This window comes from Bolinopsis microptera, chromosome 11, assembly GCF_026151205.1.
Source record: "Bolinopsis microptera isolate Bmic1 chromosome 11, MBARI_Bmic_1.0, whole genome shotgun sequence".
NCBI classification, from domain to species: Eukaryota; Metazoa; Ctenophora; class Tentaculata; order Lobata; family Bolinopsidae; genus Bolinopsis; species Bolinopsis microptera.
In genome coordinates, this window is record NC_087082.1 from 10,278,115 (window position 1) to 10,301,282 (window position 23,168).

At 40.2% G+C, this 23,168-nt stretch overlaps 1 protein-coding gene across 1 annotated transcript in view; it reads right to left on the bottom strand.

Annotated features, from left to right (window-relative positions):
* The window catches only part of LOC134823786 (dynein axonemal heavy chain 8-like), a 41,680-nt gene that overhangs the window by 679 nt on the left and 17,833 nt on the right, over positions 1 to 23,168 (bottom strand). The window contains exons 18-52 of the mRNA XM_063835354.1: positions 18,852 to 19,024; positions 18,558 to 18,735; positions 17,991 to 18,156; positions 17,288 to 17,662; positions 16,968 to 17,102; positions 16,633 to 16,762; positions 15,763 to 15,859; positions 15,322 to 15,520; positions 14,987 to 15,181; positions 14,533 to 14,736; positions 14,267 to 14,359; positions 13,758 to 14,151; positions 13,540 to 13,634; positions 13,050 to 13,190; positions 12,676 to 12,793; positions 12,313 to 12,505; positions 12,112 to 12,206; positions 11,839 to 11,957; positions 10,994 to 11,180; positions 10,714 to 10,856; positions 10,505 to 10,612; positions 10,104 to 10,276; positions 9,798 to 9,924; positions 6,114 to 9,046; positions 5,797 to 5,965; positions 5,509 to 5,652; positions 4,716 to 5,064; positions 4,222 to 4,577; positions 3,981 to 4,098; positions 3,665 to 3,815; positions 2,883 to 3,006; positions 2,551 to 2,694; positions 2,325 to 2,435; positions 1,835 to 2,189; positions 59 to 194 (exon numbers count right to left, since the gene is read on the bottom strand). Of these exons, the coding sequence (XP_063691424.1) occupies positions 59 to 194; positions 1,835 to 2,189; positions 2,325 to 2,435; positions 2,551 to 2,694; positions 2,883 to 3,006; positions 3,665 to 3,815; positions 3,981 to 4,098; positions 4,222 to 4,577; positions 4,716 to 5,064; positions 5,509 to 5,652; positions 5,797 to 5,965; positions 6,114 to 9,046; positions 9,798 to 9,924; positions 10,104 to 10,276; positions 10,505 to 10,612; positions 10,714 to 10,856; positions 10,994 to 11,180; positions 11,839 to 11,957; positions 12,112 to 12,206; positions 12,313 to 12,505; positions 12,676 to 12,793; positions 13,050 to 13,190; positions 13,540 to 13,634; positions 13,758 to 14,151; positions 14,267 to 14,359; positions 14,533 to 14,736; positions 14,987 to 15,181; positions 15,322 to 15,520; positions 15,763 to 15,859; positions 16,633 to 16,762; positions 16,968 to 17,102; positions 17,288 to 17,662; positions 17,991 to 18,156; positions 18,558 to 18,735; positions 18,852 to 19,024 (8,928 nt within the window). The remainder of the gene's footprint in view (positions 1 to 58; positions 195 to 1,834; positions 2,190 to 2,324; positions 2,436 to 2,550; positions 2,695 to 2,882; positions 3,007 to 3,664; positions 3,816 to 3,980; positions 4,099 to 4,221; positions 4,578 to 4,715; positions 5,065 to 5,508; positions 5,653 to 5,796; positions 5,966 to 6,113; positions 9,047 to 9,797; positions 9,925 to 10,103; positions 10,277 to 10,504; positions 10,613 to 10,713; positions 10,857 to 10,993; positions 11,181 to 11,838; positions 11,958 to 12,111; positions 12,207 to 12,312; positions 12,506 to 12,675; positions 12,794 to 13,049; positions 13,191 to 13,539; positions 13,635 to 13,757; positions 14,152 to 14,266; positions 14,360 to 14,532; positions 14,737 to 14,986; positions 15,182 to 15,321; positions 15,521 to 15,762; positions 15,860 to 16,632; positions 16,763 to 16,967; positions 17,103 to 17,287; positions 17,663 to 17,990; positions 18,157 to 18,557; positions 18,736 to 18,851; positions 19,025 to 23,168) is intronic.

A 23,168-nucleotide genomic window follows, 5' to 3' on the forward strand; every position in this document is an offset into this window, starting at 1 on the left:
ATTTGAAATATTTCCCACTAGATTATAACCATAGTAAAGTTAAGAGCATTTCACTGACCTGGCATTATTGACCGCGAAAATGTGAATGACAGGAAGGGGAACGAACAATACTTTGGGAGCTTGTTCAGCAAGTTTAGCGTTCTTTTTGTCCCAGCTTGCGCCATCCAAAAACAAACCGTGAACATACACACCCTCTGAAATTAAACTGTAATAATGATCCAAATCTTTTATTTTAATTGTTAGTCAGCGTTAACGTTATTTTCGAAAAGTCCAAAATATTGCAAGTGAAAATTTCCAAAAGTTTTATAAAAATTAGTTCATTATACGTGTAATGTAATTGTGAACATTTTTTATCAAAATATATTTTTGAAATATCTGAAAATTTATTAATTATTTAATCAATTAATTAAATAATTTATTTTTAAAAAAGTTGTTTAAGAAAAAGTTGTTCTTCTTTGCTTTCTAAACACACTGCTTTAAACTAAAATCTTCTAGGATATTCAGAACGTGACTTATTTGCGGAAAACCAAAGTGGTAAAAAGTGGTAAAAAAGTGGTAATTGTGGATTTTGCTCAAGTCAGAAATTTGGGAATTCTCTGGAATGATTCCTGAGACCTTTCCTGACCATTTCCCGTTAAAATCGCTTTGTTGCGAATTTTGTCCGACAAAAAAACGTATTTGACTGTACTATATCTAAACTTCAAATTTCAGAAAGTTTAATATTTTTGTTAATATAGAGAATGCATCTGTTGTGATTATCGAAGGCCACGCTAGAGGCGCCATGATTTGCATAAATAAAAGCGCTCAATATGAATATAATATTGAGATAATATTAATGTGATATTGTATTAAAAATATTATTATCCATAAAATATTCATAGAATCTTGATATAATATTAACATAATGTTATTGCAATATTAATAAGATATTAATATTATATTAATGTGATATTAATATGATATTATATGGATGGGAGTGTTATAAAGTTGTTGTACTCTATAAGTGTATATTCACATACAAGCATAACTGCTTGGCGTGATGAGGTACATCTTTGATTGGTTGAAGGTCTTTCAACAACACAGCATCATCACTTTCATAGTAGTCCCCGGCATATGACGGGCTCATAGCGGTATTAAACATGTTTTTCTGGGCCCAAACATTCTACGCTCCTACTATGCTATTACTGGTCTCTTGACTAACTCCCAATCATCTGTCCATATGGTAGTGTTTCTGGACAAATAGATGGTATACGATGCCCTCAGGCTGATCTCAGCGATCTTCATGCAGGCCTTCTGCTTCTCTTTGTTCTGTACGTTCAGGTGGTTCATAAAGGTTGGGAGGCTATAGTTGTAAATGCCTCGAGCTCCCACTTCTACTGTCTGGAGCTTGCAAGCCCATCCGTTGGCTTCTATCTCTTCTGTCAGCTGCTGATATCTCTTCATCTTTCGCTTCTCTTGATCAACAAAGTTCTGCTCATTTCCACAAGTCAGCTCCATTAAAGATAAACCTTCTTTGCTTTATCTGAATAGATCACTACATCAGGTCTTGGTGGTGTAGCTTCAATGTGCTGCGGGAAGTTCCTCTGTCTCTCATCCTCATCAAATATTATCTTTCAGTAATATAAAATCTATGTGATATTCGAATAATTTCAATATGTTATTACGATCATTGAGGGGCCATCCTTAAATTAAATCGTCAAAAAATGGTGGTGGGAGTTTAAATTTTACCACTTAAGGCGACGATGAGGAGGGGGCTAAAAAATAAGCCAAATTCACCGACGTAATTTAAGGACGGCCCCTTTACAAGATAACAGTAATATTGAACAACGTTCACCTGCGGGAGCGGTGGCGATATCCTCTTTAAAAACTTTACAAACTTCGTTGAACAGGACAACAGAATCAAGAGCCCAACCCTTGTGAGCTCTCGTAACCTCCTGTCTCATAGCCGTCAGGAAACCCTGAGGGTTAAAGAACCCTGTCATCCAGAACACTTTGGGTCGGCCCATGAATATCCAAGAACTGAACTGGGTGGTCCGTTCAAGCAGCTCAGTGAACCAAAATCCTATAGTTGAGCTCTCCCAGGATATCTTTAGCCAGAGTGAGGGGATACGGGCATCAAACATGTTATCCAGTGCGTCTCTCAAGTTCTCATTCATGATAATCGTGCCGTCTATAGCTAGCTTCAAATCCTGGGATCAAACAGAGATATGAGTGAATGTTAAACAATGCAAATTAAGACATAACTACTATAAAATTGTGGGATCTCTATCGGATCAAATTTAAAATCTTCAGAAGTAGTATGCTAATACAATAAACTGGCGCACCTGAAGACAAATCCTAACAGCGAGGATGACACGCTGCATTCTGTCTATCTCTTGTTTGAGGAAGATGTTCATCGGAGCAAGGTGACCGTACTTCATAATCCTTGCTCGCACCTGAATATGAAGAACTTACAACCTTACTAGATGACTAAAGATGACTAGTGACTACCCTTAAATAAAAACAATACTTCATGACATGACATGGACATGCAAGAACGGTAAAACTGACCTCGTGAGCCACGTAGTCAGGAGGAAGCTTGTACAACATCTCCGTTGCCAGTCTGTAAACTACACTTTCTCTTGTTTCCCCGCTTCCTCCTCCACTGTCTTTAGGTTGCACGTTCAAGATAGTTTCCAATGCCTCGCGCGCAACCTGCATAACGATAATGCAATCGAAATTTAAAGTTATTGGTCTAGATTTAAACGTGGTTAACAGTCTATCAAACTGTCGGATTGAACATAATATTCTCATGTTTAACGATATTGCACAACATAACAGCTTTAAATGCTCTAAAACTTGGACTTGGAGACATGGTAGCCGAGTACTGGCGGAGTACGGACCTTGCTTTGGTATGACACATCAGCGTTTGCGTGCAGACCAAACACCTCAGGTGTGTCTGTGAGTGGTAGTGTTTCTATGTAAGCCTGGTGCTGTTCCAGGGAGTTGCACTCAGGAATTATGTACCTGTATTATTGTGTGTGTGTGTGAATTTGGATTTCGTCTAAATACCTGTCAATGTTCTCTTATATCTGTATAAATTACTTGATAATCGCGAGCTTTTTATTTTGAGATTTTATTTCACTTCCCCAGATACGCACAATTTATCTGGATCTGACAGTCTGTGTCAACTGGTAGCTAGATAGTGATGGGAACATTATCTAGTTTAAATATAGATATTAAAATACCGAGATGAAGTGAGTGGAAGTTGGAGACTGAACTATTTGAATATACTTATCATATAATATATATATTTAAAACTACCTTAAGTTTCACTTATAACCTGCCAAGTGCTCTTACTTCTAGTTATATAATCTAGCTGAGCACTTTCACAAAAAACGTAAATCATGAAGAAGTACGTAGAAATTAAATAAGTGGAGATATTGCGGTTATACGCTGATTTATTATTTACTCAAAAAATATAGATGTCCTCAACCCTATAACCATAGTACACCCCCAAGTAGATATGGTGGATTGGAAAGTAGGTTAAACTGTTCAATAGTTGAAATCCCATGCGCCTATAGTTTAGCCGTTCACCAAACAGACTTGCCTATGACTGACGATACATGAAAACACTTATGATTGACGAGTCACGAGTTTCAGTTATCGATTAAAAAGAGTTTACCCTTTGAAGAAGCAGAAGTTTTTATTGAACATGTTGTCTCTAAACCAGACTTTAGCGTAGGTATTGAGGAGGATCTTGTCGAAGTCGTCAGTTACTCGACCACCGTACTGTACCTCTCCTATCATGTAACACACAGTACCCCACGAGACTCCTAAAAACAGTTCATGATCAAATACCAAGTTCATTTTTGAAATATTGTAGCAACATTTTATATACATTGAACATTGACACTTTCACAAAGATTTCCGAGATAAATTGCGAATAGCGAAAACCCGCTGGTCAGGATTGACACCCCTATAACTTAACAGTTGCAAACCTCGTTTAGGATCCATGTCGTCTAGATGGTTCTGTACGAACTGGACTGTTGCAGTGAAGTCAGACTGGTTAAACTCGTATGGGATGTTCCATCCTAGCGGACCAAACTTTCTTCGCTCCTGATAAGGATTAGGAATGTAAAATATTTCTATCGGTGAGGCAGTGTTTCGGTTTGTTCAGATGCGAAATTATAGCATTTTGTTCACATTCCTAAACAGCAATTTCTTTAAAATATTTCAAACCTGAACAACAGAGTGAAGGAAGGCTACAGCGTACAACATAGGTTTCCACTGAGGAGCACTGGTTATCTCCAACTGTTCCTTTGTAACCGTAGAATAGGTCCTCTTCAATCCGGCCTTCAGTCCTTGGGGAGGTTCGTTGGTAAACTTGATAGATGATTGGAGGAAGTTGATGGGGAATTTAGGATGTATCTCAGTTGTCATCCACAGTCTGAAGTGTTCGTTGGTATCTTCTGCTGTGGTTACTGTCTCCAACAGTTCGTCCAGGAATCCAAGAGCTAAATGGCAGTTCTGAAGCAGGACCCAGCCTCCTCCGCTCATGAAACTCTGCAGTAGCCTCCGAGCGTGAATCTCCTGACCTGCAGTTCAGTAACTAATTATTAATTAACTCCTGATTAATTAGTCAATATATCGGCTAATTGTTAGATATGCAATTATTCATCATGTTAATTAATTTATAGCTCATTTTGTATATCATTCGTATTTCAAAGACATACCTTGACCCATCGAAATGCTCCTACATTCGAGTTTATTGTTTTTAGCGAGATTCTCAATGCTAGCTGTGGGATCACTTCCCATAGACAGGAGACAAACCAATGGTGTAACCGGGTCACTCTCTGACCAAGTCTTCTCTAGATTCAAGATAACAGCCTCCGCATACTTGCGGCCCATCGCACTTGCAATGTATTTCCTAGCCTGTGGAATGATTCTATCCGGACACCAGGCCCTGATCATGAGTAATTTCCGGAACACGTCCAGAGACTGGTTGTATCCGTCCGGCATTTCCTCTTCTTCCGGCTGATCCGTGTCAAACCACCTCTTCCACGCCTTCTCGTTCGTAGCGACCTGGGGTTTTGGGTGGGGTTAATAATACAGCACCCAGCACTTCATTCGGTGTTGATATGAAGTACTTACAATACTATTTAACAAATAATTTAAGATCAAGATTAAACCGAGATTGAGTCAACAAGTATTCAAGGTATTTTACTGTCTAGTCGTATCAATACAAGTAATAAGTAGTAAATATGATTCTCTAGAAGCAGAACTAATTTAAATCAACGGCCATTCATTAAAAGTATAATCTGTTTTACGTTTTACGAAAGTCAGGTATACTTTATTTTACATTAAATGCTTAAGTAGTGTTGGTAACCGACAATATCACCCAGACGGTTGACGTAGATTGGCTGATCGCTTTTAAGTAGATGTTTAAAACACTATGCATTCAGTAGTATGACGTCAAGCAGCTCAACTTGTAGCGTACGTGACGGGATTTAATAGTCAAGTGTTAACCTTGGATGGGAGGTCGTCAAACTGCTGAAGTTCACTCAAGCTGACTATGTTCAACCAGGTGATGTCAAGAATCCAGCTGGCTGGTTTTGGAGCAACGGCATTCAGATCTAGAGCTGCTCCTCCTTTTATTAGGATTTGGAATTCCTGAAATAACAAAAGCTTTTACATCACGAAATAAATCTCACGGTAACCATAAATTTATCAAACATTTCTGGAGAATCACAGAACGGCATATTGGAGTTCCGTTTCGAATAAAATTGAGTGTCACAAATTTAACAATCAGCTTACCTGATGTTTGACCTTCTCTCTGCTCAGATCAATCTTCAGAGCAAGGAGTAACGTGAAGAGGAACTTGTGATCCTCATAAAGACCTCGGCAGGTGTACTCGAACACAGCAAATGACAGGTGCTCAATGATAGCCGTGAGGCGCTTTGATGTTACTGGACTCTTTTCAGATCTGACAATGGGACATATTATTATTATAAACCGCTGTTATAATTTCAGGGACAGACTGTTTCTCTAAGGTAAAAACACGAAAAACTGAAACGCATCTCCTTGGGATGACGACATGAAATTTCTAAAAAATTAAAATTAAAAGTGTTTACTTTTCCATGCTGCGATCGAACAGACTGAGAAACTGCACAAGAGAGGTCTGGTACATCTCGTTCACCATGCTCATCTCAGTGATCAGGAAATATAGGATAGAACCCCTTGAAGCAACTGGCCGGAACTCTTCTCTGGCTGAGTTTATTTTCAGCTCTGTCTCCGCAGCAATAACCAACTTCTCGTTAACCTCACCCGCGGTAACTTTAGTAATTTGCAAAACCTCAATTAGAGTAGGATCGTCTACAAGTGAACCCTGAGTTGAGGTCAGCTTGTAAAGAAGGTTATCCTCTAACTCTTTCATCTTGCGCTTATTCAGGGTGACATCCTCCAACATTGAAATTCTCTCATTCTCCAGCTCAGCCTTCTCTGTGAGGATTACTCGTCCCAGCAGCTGCTCCTCAAGACCCTTCATAGTGACCGTGAAATCTATGATACTTGTTCTAGCTGATATTTCGGGTGTATATGCTGGGTTAGGTAGTTTAGTGGTGATGTACAAGATAAACCCGCCCATCACATCACACTCTTTGTCTCCGACCTTTACTTTTAGTGTGGATCCTGATTTGATGAAGTTCTTCTCCAAAACATTGTCCAATGCTGGATCCAGTTCCTCTCCCACGTCTTCGATAAGAAGAGGATTTCCTAAAGATAGGGAGTCTTCGAGATGTGTTCTGAAATGTTTTTGTGAGAGATTTGTAACCACTAAACCGTTGGGCCCTTCTTTATTGTTGATCCATACTTTTCCTTGTCCTTGAGGATCAATTAGAAGAGGGTATCTAGAGGCGGAGGTACAAATAATACCGTTTTGAGTTGAAAGTTCATCGTTGGGCAGACCTTGAAGATTCCACTCTCCTATCTGAGTTTGAGTCGATAGAAAACTCACGACATCAATGTCTTCTTTGAAAGGAATATCATTCTTCCGAAGATCGGCTTTCCATTTGTCGAACAGTAAACTTCGATAGAGCTGGTTGAAGGGCCCTGAGTAAGACAGGAACCCAACAGCCAGGAGAACATCACCGACAAGTTGTTTAATGGTAGCTTTAAACTGGAGACTTTCCTCGGTCCACCTGACTTTCTCTCCGCTAAGACCGTTTATGAGAGCCGTTGCAGCCTTCATTCTTCTTTCACACATGGATGCATCGTCGAACAACTGCTGTTTCTTGGACATGGCTGCATCGTATATTGCCTGAACTTCGTCAAGTTCCGCCTGTTTGGCGTCTAACATTTCTTGTGCAACAGATAACTCAGACATAGCACCCTCCAGTTTCTTCTCTTGGATGAAAAGGTTAGCTTTTAGAGGTAAGACCTCTTTGTTGATAGTATAGAAGTCAGCCATGGCACTGGTCCAGGATTGTAGCCCTGCCACGTCACCGCACACCTTCTTCGCTGACTCATACGTATAATCTTCAGAACGGAAGTATGCTTCCAGGAGCTCAACCGTCTCTTCATTTATCGAATCTTTCTTGAACTGCTGCAAATTCGCGATAAAGGTACTCTGAGACATGAGCTTCAGAGATTCAGACCAAGATGGTTTGAAAAACTGAGGTTTGTCTAGATCAGGGAGTACAGCGTTCAACTTCTTCTGGAACAAAATTATTACACAGTCCATGATACGCATAATAAGATGAGGTGGCTTCGCTAGCTTCCTCACTGTTGAAATATCTGACGGTTTGATTGTTAGCAAAGCTGCTTCAGCTGCCTTTAGCGCTGGTTCAGCGGCCTGCAGTTTCCCCTCAGCGACCGCCTTATCCGCGTTGATAATATCAACAAGAGACTGAGCTCTATCCTTCACAACCTGCACCTGAGCCTTAACCTTCTCTGCGCCCTGAGCCTTAACAGTGACGTCCTCTAACACAACATCTGCCTCTTTACTCGCCACAGCCAACTCCACATCCTTCTCTGCCAGTTCTATCTTCAGCTGCCCCACGCTATCTGTTGCCTCCAGAAGTTTCTCTAAACCAGAGTTCATTCTCCTGGCGAGCTCGTTGAGGGCGTCAGACTTCTCTCTGTAGCAGGTCTTGTAACCGTTGAGGAAAGAGAGGTAGGATTTGGGAGTGACGTGAGTCTGCCTCCGGAACATCTCAAAGTAGTCAGCACACGAGTGGGAAACAATGTCCTGATACGTACCCATACTCTCGATGATGGCGGACTTTGTGCGGGGAGTGCAGTCCATTTCATAACTCGAGAGGAAGTATTTGGATACAGCGATAAGGGCGTCCCGGGGCCAAGGCCTGAACCAATCCATTGTGCAGCCAGATATCAGACCAGGGAACTTGAGAGCTCGTGATCTGAACTTCTCTCCCACCGGGGAGAAACACAGAACGATGTGCAGATTCATCCTAACCCTGGCTATGAAATACTCGTACAAGTTCTCCCCAGTCGGGGGATGTCTGGGTAACTCTTTCTTCATTATAGGAATTAGATCGTTGAGAATCTCATCAACTTCGTCTTTGGCAAATAAGTTAGATACTTCACCAGAAGAGAGAATATTGTTGATAAACTCCAAGAACGCTTCATCCTTTATCTCGTTGTCAGTGAAAATAAAAGTAACACCCTGTCCCTTGAGTCCAGCTATACGGTACAGATGTTTGAGATCTTCTAAAAGATTGGAGATGTTGTAGGATCTGCTGAGAGTAATCTGGAACACAACGTATCCAGCGATGAAACTAGCCATCCTGGTGACTGACTGTTTCCCTGAACCTCCCACCCCCACAAGCAGGGCACTCCCGATATCACTTCTGATGATACGGGACACTTTGATCAGATGAGTCATACAGTCCTCGAAGAAGACCAAATCCATGCTGGAACCCCTGATTGATTCGTTATAATTGTCTTGAAAACCCTGGAGTCTTTCTGTCAAGATTTGGAAAGTTTCCATCTTCTCATAAATTTTAGGCGCACTCAGATCAGCATCGTCGGGCTCTTCACCTGTTACCTGAAAGTAGAAACGTCATCACGTTACTGGCAGGGGTGTAGGAATGATTTTCATTTTTCTTCATGGGAGGGCCAAATTCTAAATATTTTTTGGCGCTTCGCGCCGAAGCCTGACATCCACAACCTTCCGAATGTAGGTACAGACTTCAAAAAACCGGAAAATATATTTTCGGCTCAGAATGATCAGGGTAGCATAAAACATGAACAAAAGTAATTTTCAGAAAAACTTTGAAAAATTTTGACTAGAAAATTTTCGGTCCGAGTCATTTTCGATACGTACCTCTCAAAGCAGAGCTCCCGCTTTCGAGCTCGTATTGCGAAGGGGAGGCCCACCTTCCGAGATCGCATTAAAAAGGGGAACCCTCGAGTCCAAAATCGTTTATCGAAGGGAAGGTGCGGACTTCGAAAACCGAAAAAATATGTTTGGCTCATAATGATCAGGGTAGCATGAAACATGTAATGAACAAAAGTAGTTTCCAAGAAAATTTGAAAATTTTTGACTTAAAAAATTATTGATTTGTAAAAAAAATGTTCTCAAAAATTTAAAAGTTGGCCCTTTTTGGCCCCTTGCCCAGATTTCATGGGGGGCGATGTCCCCCCTGCCCCCACCCCCCCCCCCCCCCCCCCCCCCCCCCACCCCCCCGCTTCCTACACCCCTGGTTACTGGTCAATGTAATCAAATCGTGAGATCTGATTAATGAACATGAAATTTTTCCAATCCCTAGAATTAGTTTTAGCTTTTTAGCTTGTACCTCTGGAGCTTCTCTCATGAAATCAATGAAGTAATTGTCCTCCTGAATTGGATCATTTGGGAAATTTTCCTTCATCAACTCGTCTACCATTACGTAGAACTTATCTTTGTCCTGTTCATTCGTAAACCTGGACAAAGTGAAGTGTTCTAGTGTTTTCCCTGTTTTTTAGTATCAACACTGGATCTCATTCACATCTATTGAGAAAACAAGCAACAATTTCAGTGGGAAAATGCATCAGTATTAACTATTACTATTAGTGGCTACGAGAACAATGAATAAAGTGTAGACAAATAAGACAACTCAAACCTATCATGCAGTACTCTGGTGATCTCGTGATTCCATAGGTGAAGCAGAAGTGAAACGTCCTGGAGCACCTCCGAAGTGACAGTCAACATGCCTTGCCAGACCCGACTCAAATCTCGCAGATTGAAGGTGTAGTGGAACTTTGCAGGTGTGGGTAACATCTTCTTTTTAACATCCTGTCAGAGAACAGTGTGAATTGTTTAATACGCACTTTCAGAGGGGATATTATAGTCTGAACACCCCCAATTTCTACTACGCTCACAGCTCTGTCGAAAATATATAGATAAATAAAAACTTTACAATTGCAGCATTATTTCACGGTGCCTGACTTAACATGTAATATAAAGACAGGAATAACTTAACAATTCCAGCTAGAACTTGCTCAGTACCCTCCTCTAGTTTACCTGCCACAGAGCCCTTGTAAGAGGAACCAGAGAAGCAACAGTGTCACAGACATCCTGGGTAAATCCTCTAGCCGTGCAGAAATATCCACATGCAATTGTTCGGAAGACCTGAGTTTAAACAAAAGTCATGCATCCGTTTAATATGAATTTTTTACATAATAATACAATAATTTTATCCAGGAAAAACCTCAGGTCCAGAATATTGTCACCTGATCAATAGAGTTGTTTGAAGGAAGAGTACAGTTGAAGATGCTAAATTGCCTCTTCAGTCTTGAGGGAATGTCGTTTCGACCGCCACCCGGGTGGATCATGGCAGAAATTAGAGATATGTCAACTATGTGTGTAAAATCTCCTGTGGGCAGTGTAATGGTAGATAAAAGAAGTAAGCTAACTTTCAAAGACCTTAAATTCCTAACGACCACAGAAATTATACTTGGTTGTTGGCTCTTAGTTTATATTTATTGAAAACCCTAATTTTACTGAATTTACCGGGTTTCTCCAGGTTGTAGAATCCTTGTTGTTCCATAAGTTGTCTTACAATTTCGTTAGTGATCTGGTCTCCCCACTCGTTAATGACAGGCATGTTAACATCGTCTATAAAGACAGTCATCTTCTTTCCAGAGGGTGGACCGAATGTTGTTCCCATCCGTTTCTCAACGTAGCTTTCAATTGAAGCCTGAAAATTTAAGGTAAGGTTACCAGCTGTTTTCGTAAAAAGCGGACGTTGTACAATGTACAATGTACAATGTACAATGTACAATGTATAATATACAATTATGTACATGCTCAGAATTTAAATTGAGTCTTCAAGATAAAAACCCTAATTTGAGATTTGAAATCCGAAGAGTTAACCTTTCCGTTTTTCGCTGCCATTTGTGTACTTTTGTTGCCATTGAGACCTTTGCAAGCTAAAATAGTGGACAATGGTACTCCATTAACCAGGCCATGCTTGGTGAAAATCAAAAGTTCACTTTTTGCTCACAGCTCAGCTCTTTATTTCCAAATAATACCCAGATCCTTCACCAATTTAGCAATCAAAGAGTAGACGACCCAAATATGTACGCAATTTGACAGTTTGCGATTTTAGATATAAGCATTTTAAATTTCAGATTTATCGTGATAAATATTATTATATATATAAACCACCAATTTTATTTCATCTGGTACATGCCAAGATCTTTGCAACCACCACCAAGTAGTTCAAAAAGCAACCGTTCATCAGACCAGACGCACCATATATGGACGCAATTTGCCAGTTAGTGCGGTTAACTTTTAGTATTTTAAATTGTTCAGTTACCAAATAACGATAACATTAAACATAAATGCAGTCCCACCTGGAACATTCCCGGAGTTGAGGCTGACGAGAAGTTCATACATTTACTAAGTCTCTCATCTGGATCGTACTCATTCATGTAACCTTTAACAACCACTGTCTTCGCTGTACCTTGTTCACCTGAGCAAGACTTTCACTGAGAAAACTTTCCCTACAATTAACATGGTATTTTGAGGCACGGAATCTTGAATCGGATAAAAGTAGAAGCAAGAAATGCAGCGAAAATGATGAGAAATGCTAAGTTTTAGAAAATAATTGAAACCCTGTTGCTAACCAATAAGTAGGACTGCTTTATCTTGTTTACTGATGGTCTCAATCAAGAAGTTCGTTCGAACATTGTCCACATTGGGCACCAAAATCTCTACATATCTGAAAAAATCGACTATGGTTACAATGATACCACAGAACAAGTGAACATAGTCACCACTTCAATGTTCACAATGAAAATGTAAATTGTAAATTGTAAAATTCAAACCTGGGGACAGAGTCCTCAGGATAAAGATATTGAGTAACTAGACTGTTCCAGTGAACCCACTGTCCTTCATCGGACACGGTGTACTCGAATATGGTGTCCCCTTTAGAGGCATCAGCTGGTGGTAGGTCCAAACATTTCTTCTGTGCGATGAATTCTTGCAGTTTTGCTCTGTCTTCAAGCTCCAACACCGCCCCTGCAAGCATTTATTTCCTGAAAACTAATTCTAATCGTCTCGCCTCGCCAGATTGCGTTAGAAGATCTAATCCCACATCCCACCTATAATAATTATGTAGCTGTACAGTTATCAAATCTCTAGATACCCTCTTCCTAAAATAACCCCTCTTCACTACCAAAGAAATGTACCTAAACTCCACATAATAGCAAAGATGAAGAGTCTCTCGAGATGGTCAGGGGAGCAGTGACTGACTGGACCGTCTGCACCATCGCTGACCGGGACTAGGCCTTGCAGTAGGTTACACGACTGAAAAACACAAACCTTAATAACATTTTATACCAGGCAATGTTTCCGGCATTCAATCTTTGAGAACATTACATAATAAATATTGCACATTTTTGTTTATTCTACCGTCTACAGTTTTTGAAAATCTTCTTATTTCGTTTTTACGCAGGTCGTAAGAAGGGTAACTAGGTACCTAGTTAACCATAAACCAGGTAACTTGATAATTATGCTACTATAAAAAGTTCGATTTAAATGCACCTGTCAAGGTCAAAAATACCTGTGCGATGTAATCACATTGGAGAGTAACCATCTTCGGTTTGAGCATTGTGAGAACGTAATTGTAAGCGTCTTCAAAGATCCTCTCAAAAAGATTTGTAAATATTCCAATTTCAGTGGACGGCCGGGTGTTTAACCATCCCTGTAAAATAATATACGTCAGAGCTTTCCATTATAATTTCAGATGTGCGCCATCATACAAGACTACAGCTATGTTGATGGACGGCGACAATTGAAATGGTTCAATGGCTTAACCTTCTATTCCTATTTTTCTAAGACGCAGGTCACGGTCCAAATTTTATTTGACAGCCGGGCCTTCGCAGCCTGGCAGGAACATTACGGTCACCTGCGCTATTGTGTTCAAAGTTAAAGACTTTAAGCTTTTTTAAATAGCACCAATGAAATGGTATTATCCAGGAAATTCATATTTTGCACCATCCCACAGCTATGTCCTGTGGCTTACCCAGTACCCACTACCAGTACAATCATACCTGTAAGATGGGTCTCCAGTCAAGAACTGAGGAACTGAGGAAGGTCATGCCATTCCGTGATACAGTGGCGGGTGAAGCGTTGTCAATGTTGTGCACTGGTGCATTAGTGAGATGTGATAGTCAATTTGGATGAACAACTTTATTAAGTTATGATTGATTGTGAAAGTAGGTGTAAATGAAAAATTGTGATGTTTGAGCACATACAGTTTAAAAATTACCTTCAAAAAGTACTTTACAATTCGGGGACATTGGGATTCTGTCTCCATTAGCAAGTGTTAGAGTTTTGTTATCGTCTAACACAGAGTTCAAATTCTCGATCCAGATGGCATCAACAGGCCCGTCAAGAGTAATCCAAACTGCTTCTCCTTTCTTCGCCTTCAGAGTTCTTCTCCAAAGGGTGGAGAATATCCCATCTGTCCAGTCATTTGTAGCTACATCAAGTATACCGAACATTTGAGGTGCGGTTATAGCTTTAGGGTTCATCTTCATTTCTCTGTGAGGGGACCCGCATTCACCCATAGAATCCATGAGAGCGTGTATTGCCTCTGTTTTACCAGCGCCAGTTGGCCCCAACATCATCATACCGTGCCGTACTCGTTGTGTCTCGAATAACTGAGGATGAAGTTATAGTCCTCGGTGTGTAATTGACAGATAAATTGAAATTCAAAATCTTTGATTTTTCATTTCTATTGTACTATTCAACAATATACCCACTAAATGTACTCACCTGAATCAGTTTCAGAACCCATGGAGGGTGATAAACAAGTTTTCGCTTCTGAACCTCAGTCAAAATAGCTGCCTCAATCTCTGGGTAACCAGCCTAAACAGGTTTATTTGTAAATTGTTGAGGTCCAATATAAGAGGAACACTCCCCACATGACAGCCAAGTGACAACACAATTTTTAAAACAGTAACATTTTATCGAATCCCGTAAAATCTTCTAAAAAAAACAACCTGAAAGTGAAATATAAATAAAATTTAAAATTTTCTCGCCTTCTCCAACACAATTCCTGGAAATAGATCGTCGATGAGTGAAAGGAAGAGGGGCTCATCTTCATCAATAAGTTTAGAAAGGTTCATGTCCCTGAGGACTCTCATCACTATACTACTCTCACTGTCCTCTGGATTCGCTCGTTTTACTGTTCCCAGAGTTCTTAGTACTGACAGGATGTTTCTTAGTCCGAAATCATAATGCACCTGCAGCGACACTGATTTTAATTGTAGCTCTGGGTAATTTGTTTAATACTAATTTTGAATTCTAGTAATTTGATCAAAGCCATATTAATAACTTAATCATCCGGCAATGCTCATAATTTGGATGGATTAAAATTTATGTTGACCATGTAACCAAAGTCAAAATAGTATGAAATCTAAACCTGAATGAGAATCTGTAACATTAACCAGTCATTAAAAAATTAATTAAAGTAATAAAAAATCAATTAATGACCTGCTTGGTAAGCTGCTCCTCACAAAGTTTGTACAAAGTATAGAACTTGAAGGACAACATGAGATTCTCGATGAAACCGCAAGCAGCGAGTTTGACGCACATGATAATCTGCCGGTCCGGCACCATCATAGCCACCGTTCTGAACATAATCTTCAGATTCTCCGGCAACTCTTGACGTCCAGCGTAACCGGGATTCTGGGAATCATTCAGAGCTTTAACATTTATTACGTAACCACAAGTTATATGGAGATTAAGTAACCACCCAAGAGAGGGACGAATGGTATTAAATACGCCGACAACAATTTGAAGAAAAGGAACCACACAATTGTTCATACCATGGTTAAGAATATGCCAAATTCAGGATTCATCTTGACAATATCTCCATCACTGAAAATGAACTCTGATTTGCGCTCCTTCCTGCAAGTCAAGACGATGTGGATTTGCTGAGCTGCTACGGACAATACTGGTAATTCTATCCTGTTGAACTCGTCAAAACAACCAAAAGCACCAGACTGAGCTAAACCTTTGTAAATCCTGAAATCGTTCTTTTTTAGCTCACAGAATTTAAAATATGTACATATAATATAATGAACTCTAAATCATTGACAAAGAACTCTGGTCTGGATCGCTGAAGGTTGAAATTTGCTTTGGTAAAAAGAGGAAGACCGATAACGGATAACCGAACCAATTGATTTATAATTTACAATATATATATTTTTTGAGTAAACATTGGCTGGTACCACGGGCCAGTCCCCAACAAAAAAAAATCAACAAACCTGCCAAGACCACGGTAATCCATCTGATCGGAACAGTTGAACACGACAACATATTTACCCAAACATCTTCCCATGTCTTTTACAGTCTCTGTTTTACCTGAGAGTAACTTTATGTAAATAAATATGAAATTACTAGCTGGAAGCACGTCATTCATATGAATCAAGACCTAAAGACTCAAGTGTAAAGAGAAGGGTCTCCCAAATATGTATAGATAACCAAAATAAAGTTCAGTTTATGAAATTGGAAGCGATCACTGAAATATAGATCAAATATCAGAGGTTAAAAGTTAAGTTCGCAAATGTTAGTAGCCTCGATATCGATAATCGAAGACCCTTATATTGATATGGCCTATATATTGATATGGCCTGTATAGACTATATATATAGTTATATACCCAAAAAACAACAAACGCGCGCCCACGTACTCCTATTTCTGTCATGGTGACTGCTTAAGATAAACTTTTTATACAAATAAGCTGAACATTTTCGCGCGCGAATTTACCCATATAATGATTCCTCAAAATGGAAACATTTTCTAGATGTCTGATTTCCCCAAAATTACCGGGAAACTAGTTTATTATGTTCTTTATCAGTTTATATATGCTGTAAAGGTGTTTAAACCAATCGAGAAGGTTGGTTTAAACACCAACATTTCATAATATCAATTTACCAGAAACAGGCCTTCATTCTGTATTATCGTGTACAATCGATCGATTTAGACCAAAATTAAAATACAGAATCTTTTATAACAAGCTCAGTGGAACACCAAACTTCATGGTATATTAAACTGTTTACGATTTTCCCTTACACGACGGTTGGAATCACAGACAATTTTTTAAATTCTCCAAACTAAGCAGTTAATCCACTGACCTGTACCAGCAGGGCCCGCAGGAGCAGCTCCACTGCTCATACCAAGAGCCTGAGCGATAGTGATGTAACATCTGTCAGTCAGTGGGGTGATGACTAGTCTGTCAGTGCAACCCAGCGGCTCGTTCTGGTACTGTGGGGGTGAGGCAGCTTAATTGGGTGTTATATTTGTTGTTTTAGTATACATTGTCACTCTGGTTATTCGAGCTTTAAAAGCTCAGCTTTTCATTAAGAATTAAAACAAGTCTTATGGAGCCAGGATGTGGACTGGCTACACCTGGTTATGAAGGAAAAGTATGCCCCAGCAACTGGGCAGAGCCTAGTATAGGTGTGTTTACCTCAAAGTTAACGTCAGTAATTCTGATCTGACATTGATCTACATCCTCAACATAATAGAATCTGGATTGTTTTAGCCACTCGAAATCACCTAGTGACTTTACGTGTGTCTTCACCAGCTCGTTGAATATGTCTCTCTGCAATAACATATTAAAACTTCACAGACGAACTAGACTTGAACAGATGATCATAATTGATTTATTTGTTAGATTAACACAATATGATTGTGATGTACAACGTACCAGAAATAATAGTATTTGATGAAAGGTGATTTGCACAGAGTTTCAACTGTCAAGAGAGTATGAAAATATTACATGCTGACCTGATGGACGTGTATAGTAATGATAGTCTCGTAACAAATTCGTTCGAATTTCTCCAAATCATTTGTTGTCTGAGCGATAAGCGTGTTTAACAGAGTCAAAAACGATTCGTTAGCATCCTGCATCTTCTTCTTGTCGTGTCGCGCGTGCTTCAGCGCAATCTCTGCATCACGTGTCCACAGCAACTGAATTCCAAGGAGGGATATCTGAGCTGGGAACATGGATATGAACTTGAGAAGGTCGAAGTCCTCCGCGTTGATGGCATACCAAGCTTGTCTGATGATACCGTGAATGGAACTGAATATCATCTGCATTAGAGATCCTAACCAAAGCTCAACGCCACCCTGAGCTATTACTGGTTTCTCTAGTTGTATCACCTAGGAGACAATTATTTGGGTTACAAAACCAGGAAGATAGTTTGACAAACCACACTTTAACACGCACCACAAGTTATCACGTGACCATGTCGTCACACACAATGTTCTGACTCAGCCTCATTACCACGTGCCGGGTCCCTAAGTCTCTGTACACGTCTTAATACTGGACCTCATCCCCTTTCCCTCCACCCCTACCCATTAGATACCCCGGCACCCCTTCTTATAGGGACGCCAAACCCTAGTAGTAACGGAGCATCATCATGCTATCATCTTGTGGGCCCCCTTGGTTCAGCCTCACATTTATTTCAAAATATAAACTAAAACCCACCTCGTCCTCTTTAGAACAAGCAGCTGTTATCTGATCGTAGACCTTGTCATGGAACTGAACCGTAGCCACATTATCAAACACGTTCAGTAAGTGAGCCTGTATCGTGTGTGAGTCACTAGCCTGACCCAATATCTCCAGTAACGCCGGGTCAGACACGAAGAAGAACCTGCGGTTTAAGGTTCTTTGTTAGGGCCTGACTTATCACTTACATGTTAGACATTGTGCCATTATTTCATGAAATCGCACTTTTAAAACCCAGGGAAAACCAGAGCCGTGACCTTAGTACTATGGTTCGCCAAGTATTTACAAAAGCTTCTAATGGCAGATGTTCATTCTGTGTCCAGGGAAGGACATGAAATGCATTAAGAGCTCAGAGCTGGAATCTTAAGCTAGACCTGCCATTATTTCCTGAAATCGCAATTTAAAAACCTAAGAGCCATGACCTTAGCACCATGGTTCGCCAGCTATATACAAAGAGTTTTCACGGCAGATGTTCATTCTGTGTCTAAGGAGGAGTCAGTAAATTGCATTAGCAACTAGAATATAAAACTGCTCGGTCCTACCAACCTTGGGAATATAAGACGTTTAGCCTCAAGATACCCAGAAAGGGACTTCTGGCAGAGCTCAAGCTGTTCCAGCAGATGTGGCAGAAGCTGGCCCAGTGTCTCATCTCCGACACAACAGTGGACCACGTTAGTCGTCTCGTGGGCTCTCTGCATTATTTTCTGCCACGAGTTGTCTATGCCTGGAAGTAATTAGCGTTAGTACGGTTTTATTAAACTCTTATTTAATGCACCTTAAATACCTAAAATCTCTGTAAAACGCAGTACTACAGAGATACGTACAGTACGTACTACGTACCTTGAAAACGTTTAGCTTCTTTAGGAAGTTGTTTGGCGATGTCTCCCCCCACAAACACGGCCTCTAGGTAGACCCACAGGTTCTGTACCACCAGCCAGCTTTCAATTATCTCGGCAGAGGAGGAGATGTTCTGTACCCATAACTGAATATTCTTCTTGTAGGGTGCGTTGTATCTGTAGTTGTAAAAGTTGTAAACATCAAATAACATGAGAGTGATTACACTAATCCTTAGAACATTGGAGCTCTAGCTCCAATTTTCTTTGGGCCATATAATATGGACTATAGAAAATATGCCCATATTATACATATATATTATATATCGTATATTTTATATTATGACCAATATTTACCAATATTTACATTGCAGAATTTATGATCGAAACCTGAACCTAAAGACACATCTACAAGCAACTACAGAAGAAGAAACATGATTCTGTTTGTAGTAGTACTGATATCAGTGGCAACTGCCCAAACTTGGGCAGAGAAACCAATTGAGAAGATCTTTATGTACAACGTGCAGTACGATCTTTTTGGTGAAATAGGACAAACAACTCCTGTTACGTTGGGCTCAACAATTTTCGAGAACTCCTCTGAAAAAACACGAACAATGCGCAAGACCATCTCCTACTCCACAACTAAATCGAGCTCCTTTACATACACAAAGGCTAAACAACTGGGCGTAGCTATAGAGATCAAAGCAAAGGTACCTGTTATCGGAAAAATGACAGAGCTTAGCGAGCGGACCTTCACATTTGAAACTGGTGACACCGTCTCGACGACAACCATGGATAAGGTCACATTATCGTTGAAAATACCAGCACGATCCAAGGTAACAGCTGTGGTATCTGGTACCAAGTACAAAGTTGATATCCCCTACACTGTGACCGTCAGGACGGTGTACCACGACGGAACTGAGACATTAAGTACGATCTCAGGAGTCTACAAGGGAGTGGCGATAAGGGAGACCAGGATCACTTATGGAGAGATTGAGCACTTAAACTAAGTTGCATTCTAATATCCTGGCTATTTGAGATTATTTTGAAACTCTGTCTCGTTTATTGTTCCTCTGTATTAGTAGTATTTAGAATAACGTAAGCTATCCGGTGTCCGGTGCGGTCTATACTTTAGTACTTCAGGGTAACTTCTGTCGAATTAACATAAAAATTATGAAAAAAACTAATAGTTTAACTTTTAATTTCCACGTATACAATTTTACCGAGGTAAGCACAGGGCTCCAATACTCTATCTTATAGTGGTCTTTTAAGCATGACCACAGTCCCCTACGAAGAAGATAATGATGACAATAGTTCATCAACAAAACGATATGATGACGTCATGACAAACCTCCTCCCCAATACTGGTCTTTAGGCATCATGAGTACCCAGCAGGGGGTATCATCCATAACAGTTGTATTTTTTATTTATTTCTATATTTGTGTTACCTAACAATAATAGAAGCATTAATTATGAAAAAAATGGTTCATGATAATAAGAAATGGGATATTATAAATTGAAGTAAAATTGCTAGTAATTCTAGTTTCGTCATAAAACAGTCAGTGATTGGTTCAGTGCAATGATTTGGTTTTACATGACATGATGAGAGCTGTGGTCACGTGACCTCATATGGAATAATTCTCAATGAGCAAAAGAAGGAGCAAAGTTAATTGACTGCCCACTTCATTTAATTTATAAGATCCTCAAAATTTAATATAGACCATACTTAAGACGTAAATTAACGCAAATTTCAACCAGGTTTTTTTAATTAAAGCGCCGTGCACTTTTGTTTATTCCAATTTAATCATTAGCTCCTCTTTTCTCTTGTTTTGTTTGATTTTACAATACTTTCCCGGACTCAATACTTTGAGGAATGAGTCTTAGGTGTCCCCAGGCCAGCTCGCTTTGTACTCGCCAAGTTCGCTCTGTACTCGCCCAGGACGCTCTGTTTTCCTTTGTTGTGTTACTCAAGCTCTGTTTTTTTAATTACTGAACATTTCTCCCTGCACGAGCTCCCTGGCGGCTGGCACGTGATCCTAGTAGTGAACTATTTGTTTGAACATAGTACTTATACCTCTAACTTGTAACGCTCTCACTTCTCGACGTGATGACGATGACAACTCTCTATCTAACTCTCCTCTTGGTCGGACTTGGGCACGCCTCGCCTACTACTTCTGGGACCTCCTCTTGGTCCTCTTCTTGGACGGATAATGTCTCGGGTTGGCTTTCGGGATGTGGCTCAAGCTGGGTAACAGCAACCGAATGGATGACTACTATCTGGCCAACAACCGACTCAATAAATACTACCTGGCCAACAACCGAATCTACGACTGGCTGGATGACTCCAAGTTGGAAATGTGTTACAGATTGGATGTGGTCAACAAGCTACGGCGATGATTGGACTACTGATTGGAAAACAAGTACACCTGATTGGAAGGAAAACACCACTGAACCTACCACTGGCCCTACAAGTGATGGTGACTACCGGTGCGCTCTGTCTGATATCATTATTCCCTCTTACTGGCGATGTGATGGAATGAGGGATTGTCTATTTGGAGATGATGAGGAAGACTGCGGTGGCGAGGAAGGACCCAAAACACCCGACGGTGGCTGTGAACCCCCACCATCAACACCCTACCCAAGTCCTCCTGTACCTGACACCTTCAAATGTCTCTCCGGGAACATCATCCCCAATTCCTTTATTTGTGACGGAGATGCTGATTGTCCAGATAGCGAGGACGAAGAGGGCTGCAACTATTCCACCGACTACTATACTGCCTGGTACACGGAGTACCCTACCTTCATTCCTGACGAGACCATCGACTACTACTTCCACATCATCTCTCACTATCTTTGGGGATTTTATGTCAACGTGGCCAAAATGTATTTTAGTTAGGACAAGAATTGCTATTTATGGGACCATCTGTGAATATATTCGTAACAAAGGTTTTTATACAGCTCAGGGACATTCCTTTAGAAAAACCTTTGTTACGAATTTATTCACAGGGTTTATTACTGTTGCCCTAACTATTAGAGGACTATTTTTGGGCTATTTTTGTGAAAACAACTTAATTGGGACGTAGATCTTATATTTTAGGTTTTGAACTTTTCAAGGTGTTACTCAATTGAATAAATCTAATTATTTGATTAATTTGCCAGCATTAACCATTTGACATTGCAATAATTTGGTTTGACTGCCCACTTCATTTCATTTATAAGATCCTCAAAATTTACCTCAAATTGAGATCACAGAAGTAATTTTTTAGACAACGAATTTCCGAGAATTAACTGTGTCTATAACTCCAATATTCTTAACCTCCATGTGGTTCATTGCTATCAAATTATTTGGATCATTAGCCATTTGACATTGGCCAGGTCTTGGTAACTGCCAACTGGCAAGTAAATGACATTTTTCTAGCGCCTCTAGTGACATAATATTAGTAGTAATAGTAGTTATTTGGATCTGTACGTTGAATATCCCCTGTGGTTTGCCCCTCCTCTATTAAAATTCTCCTCATTCTGGACAAGTTACCAGTTCTCTAGGAGTTTTCTCTATTTCTCGAAGCTATGTCTTTTCACTATTAACCTGACGGTTGTTCCATTGGTACTGCGGCTCATGACATTACCCACAAATCTTATAGGCCAACGACAGTTCATGCTGAAATTCTCGCTATTTCTGTCATTCTCCCTATGGCGGAAACCCAAAATAATAAGATCAAATTGCGCAGGGAATGGTAATGACTAACTAAATCATTGCATAATGCATGCAAATAACGAAAACATGTTATTTCATATATTGTATGTATATTGTGACTAAAATTTACATGCAGAATTTATGATCGAAACCTAAACCTACACCCTAAAGTCACAACTACAAGCAGTCCTACAGAAGAAAGATCAAGATCCTGTTTGCAGTAGCGCTGATATCAGTGACCGCTGCTCAAGACCCTGACATCGGCTACACCTGTCTTGGAGAGGTAGCAGTGAGGAGTCATTCTACGCAGCCCGATTCCAGTGAGTACTGCTGCGTAAAGAATGAGCATGTAGTCCGCGCGGATACTGTCCACACGTAGAACACCAAAGGCTCAGGGGCATTTTCTGATCTTAGTATGTGGACTGTGATGAGGGCTGGGGATGATGCTAATGGAATTGATGCAGGAACCTTCATTAGTGTCCCTGGATACTTCAGGCAATCTGAATCTTCAGCTTATCTGCTTAAAGCTGACGGTAACAATGTCAGGGAGTCTACCGTACTAGGAGTGAAAATCAGCTAACCAAGAGAAACCAATTGAGAAGATCTTCATGTACAACGTACAGTACGATC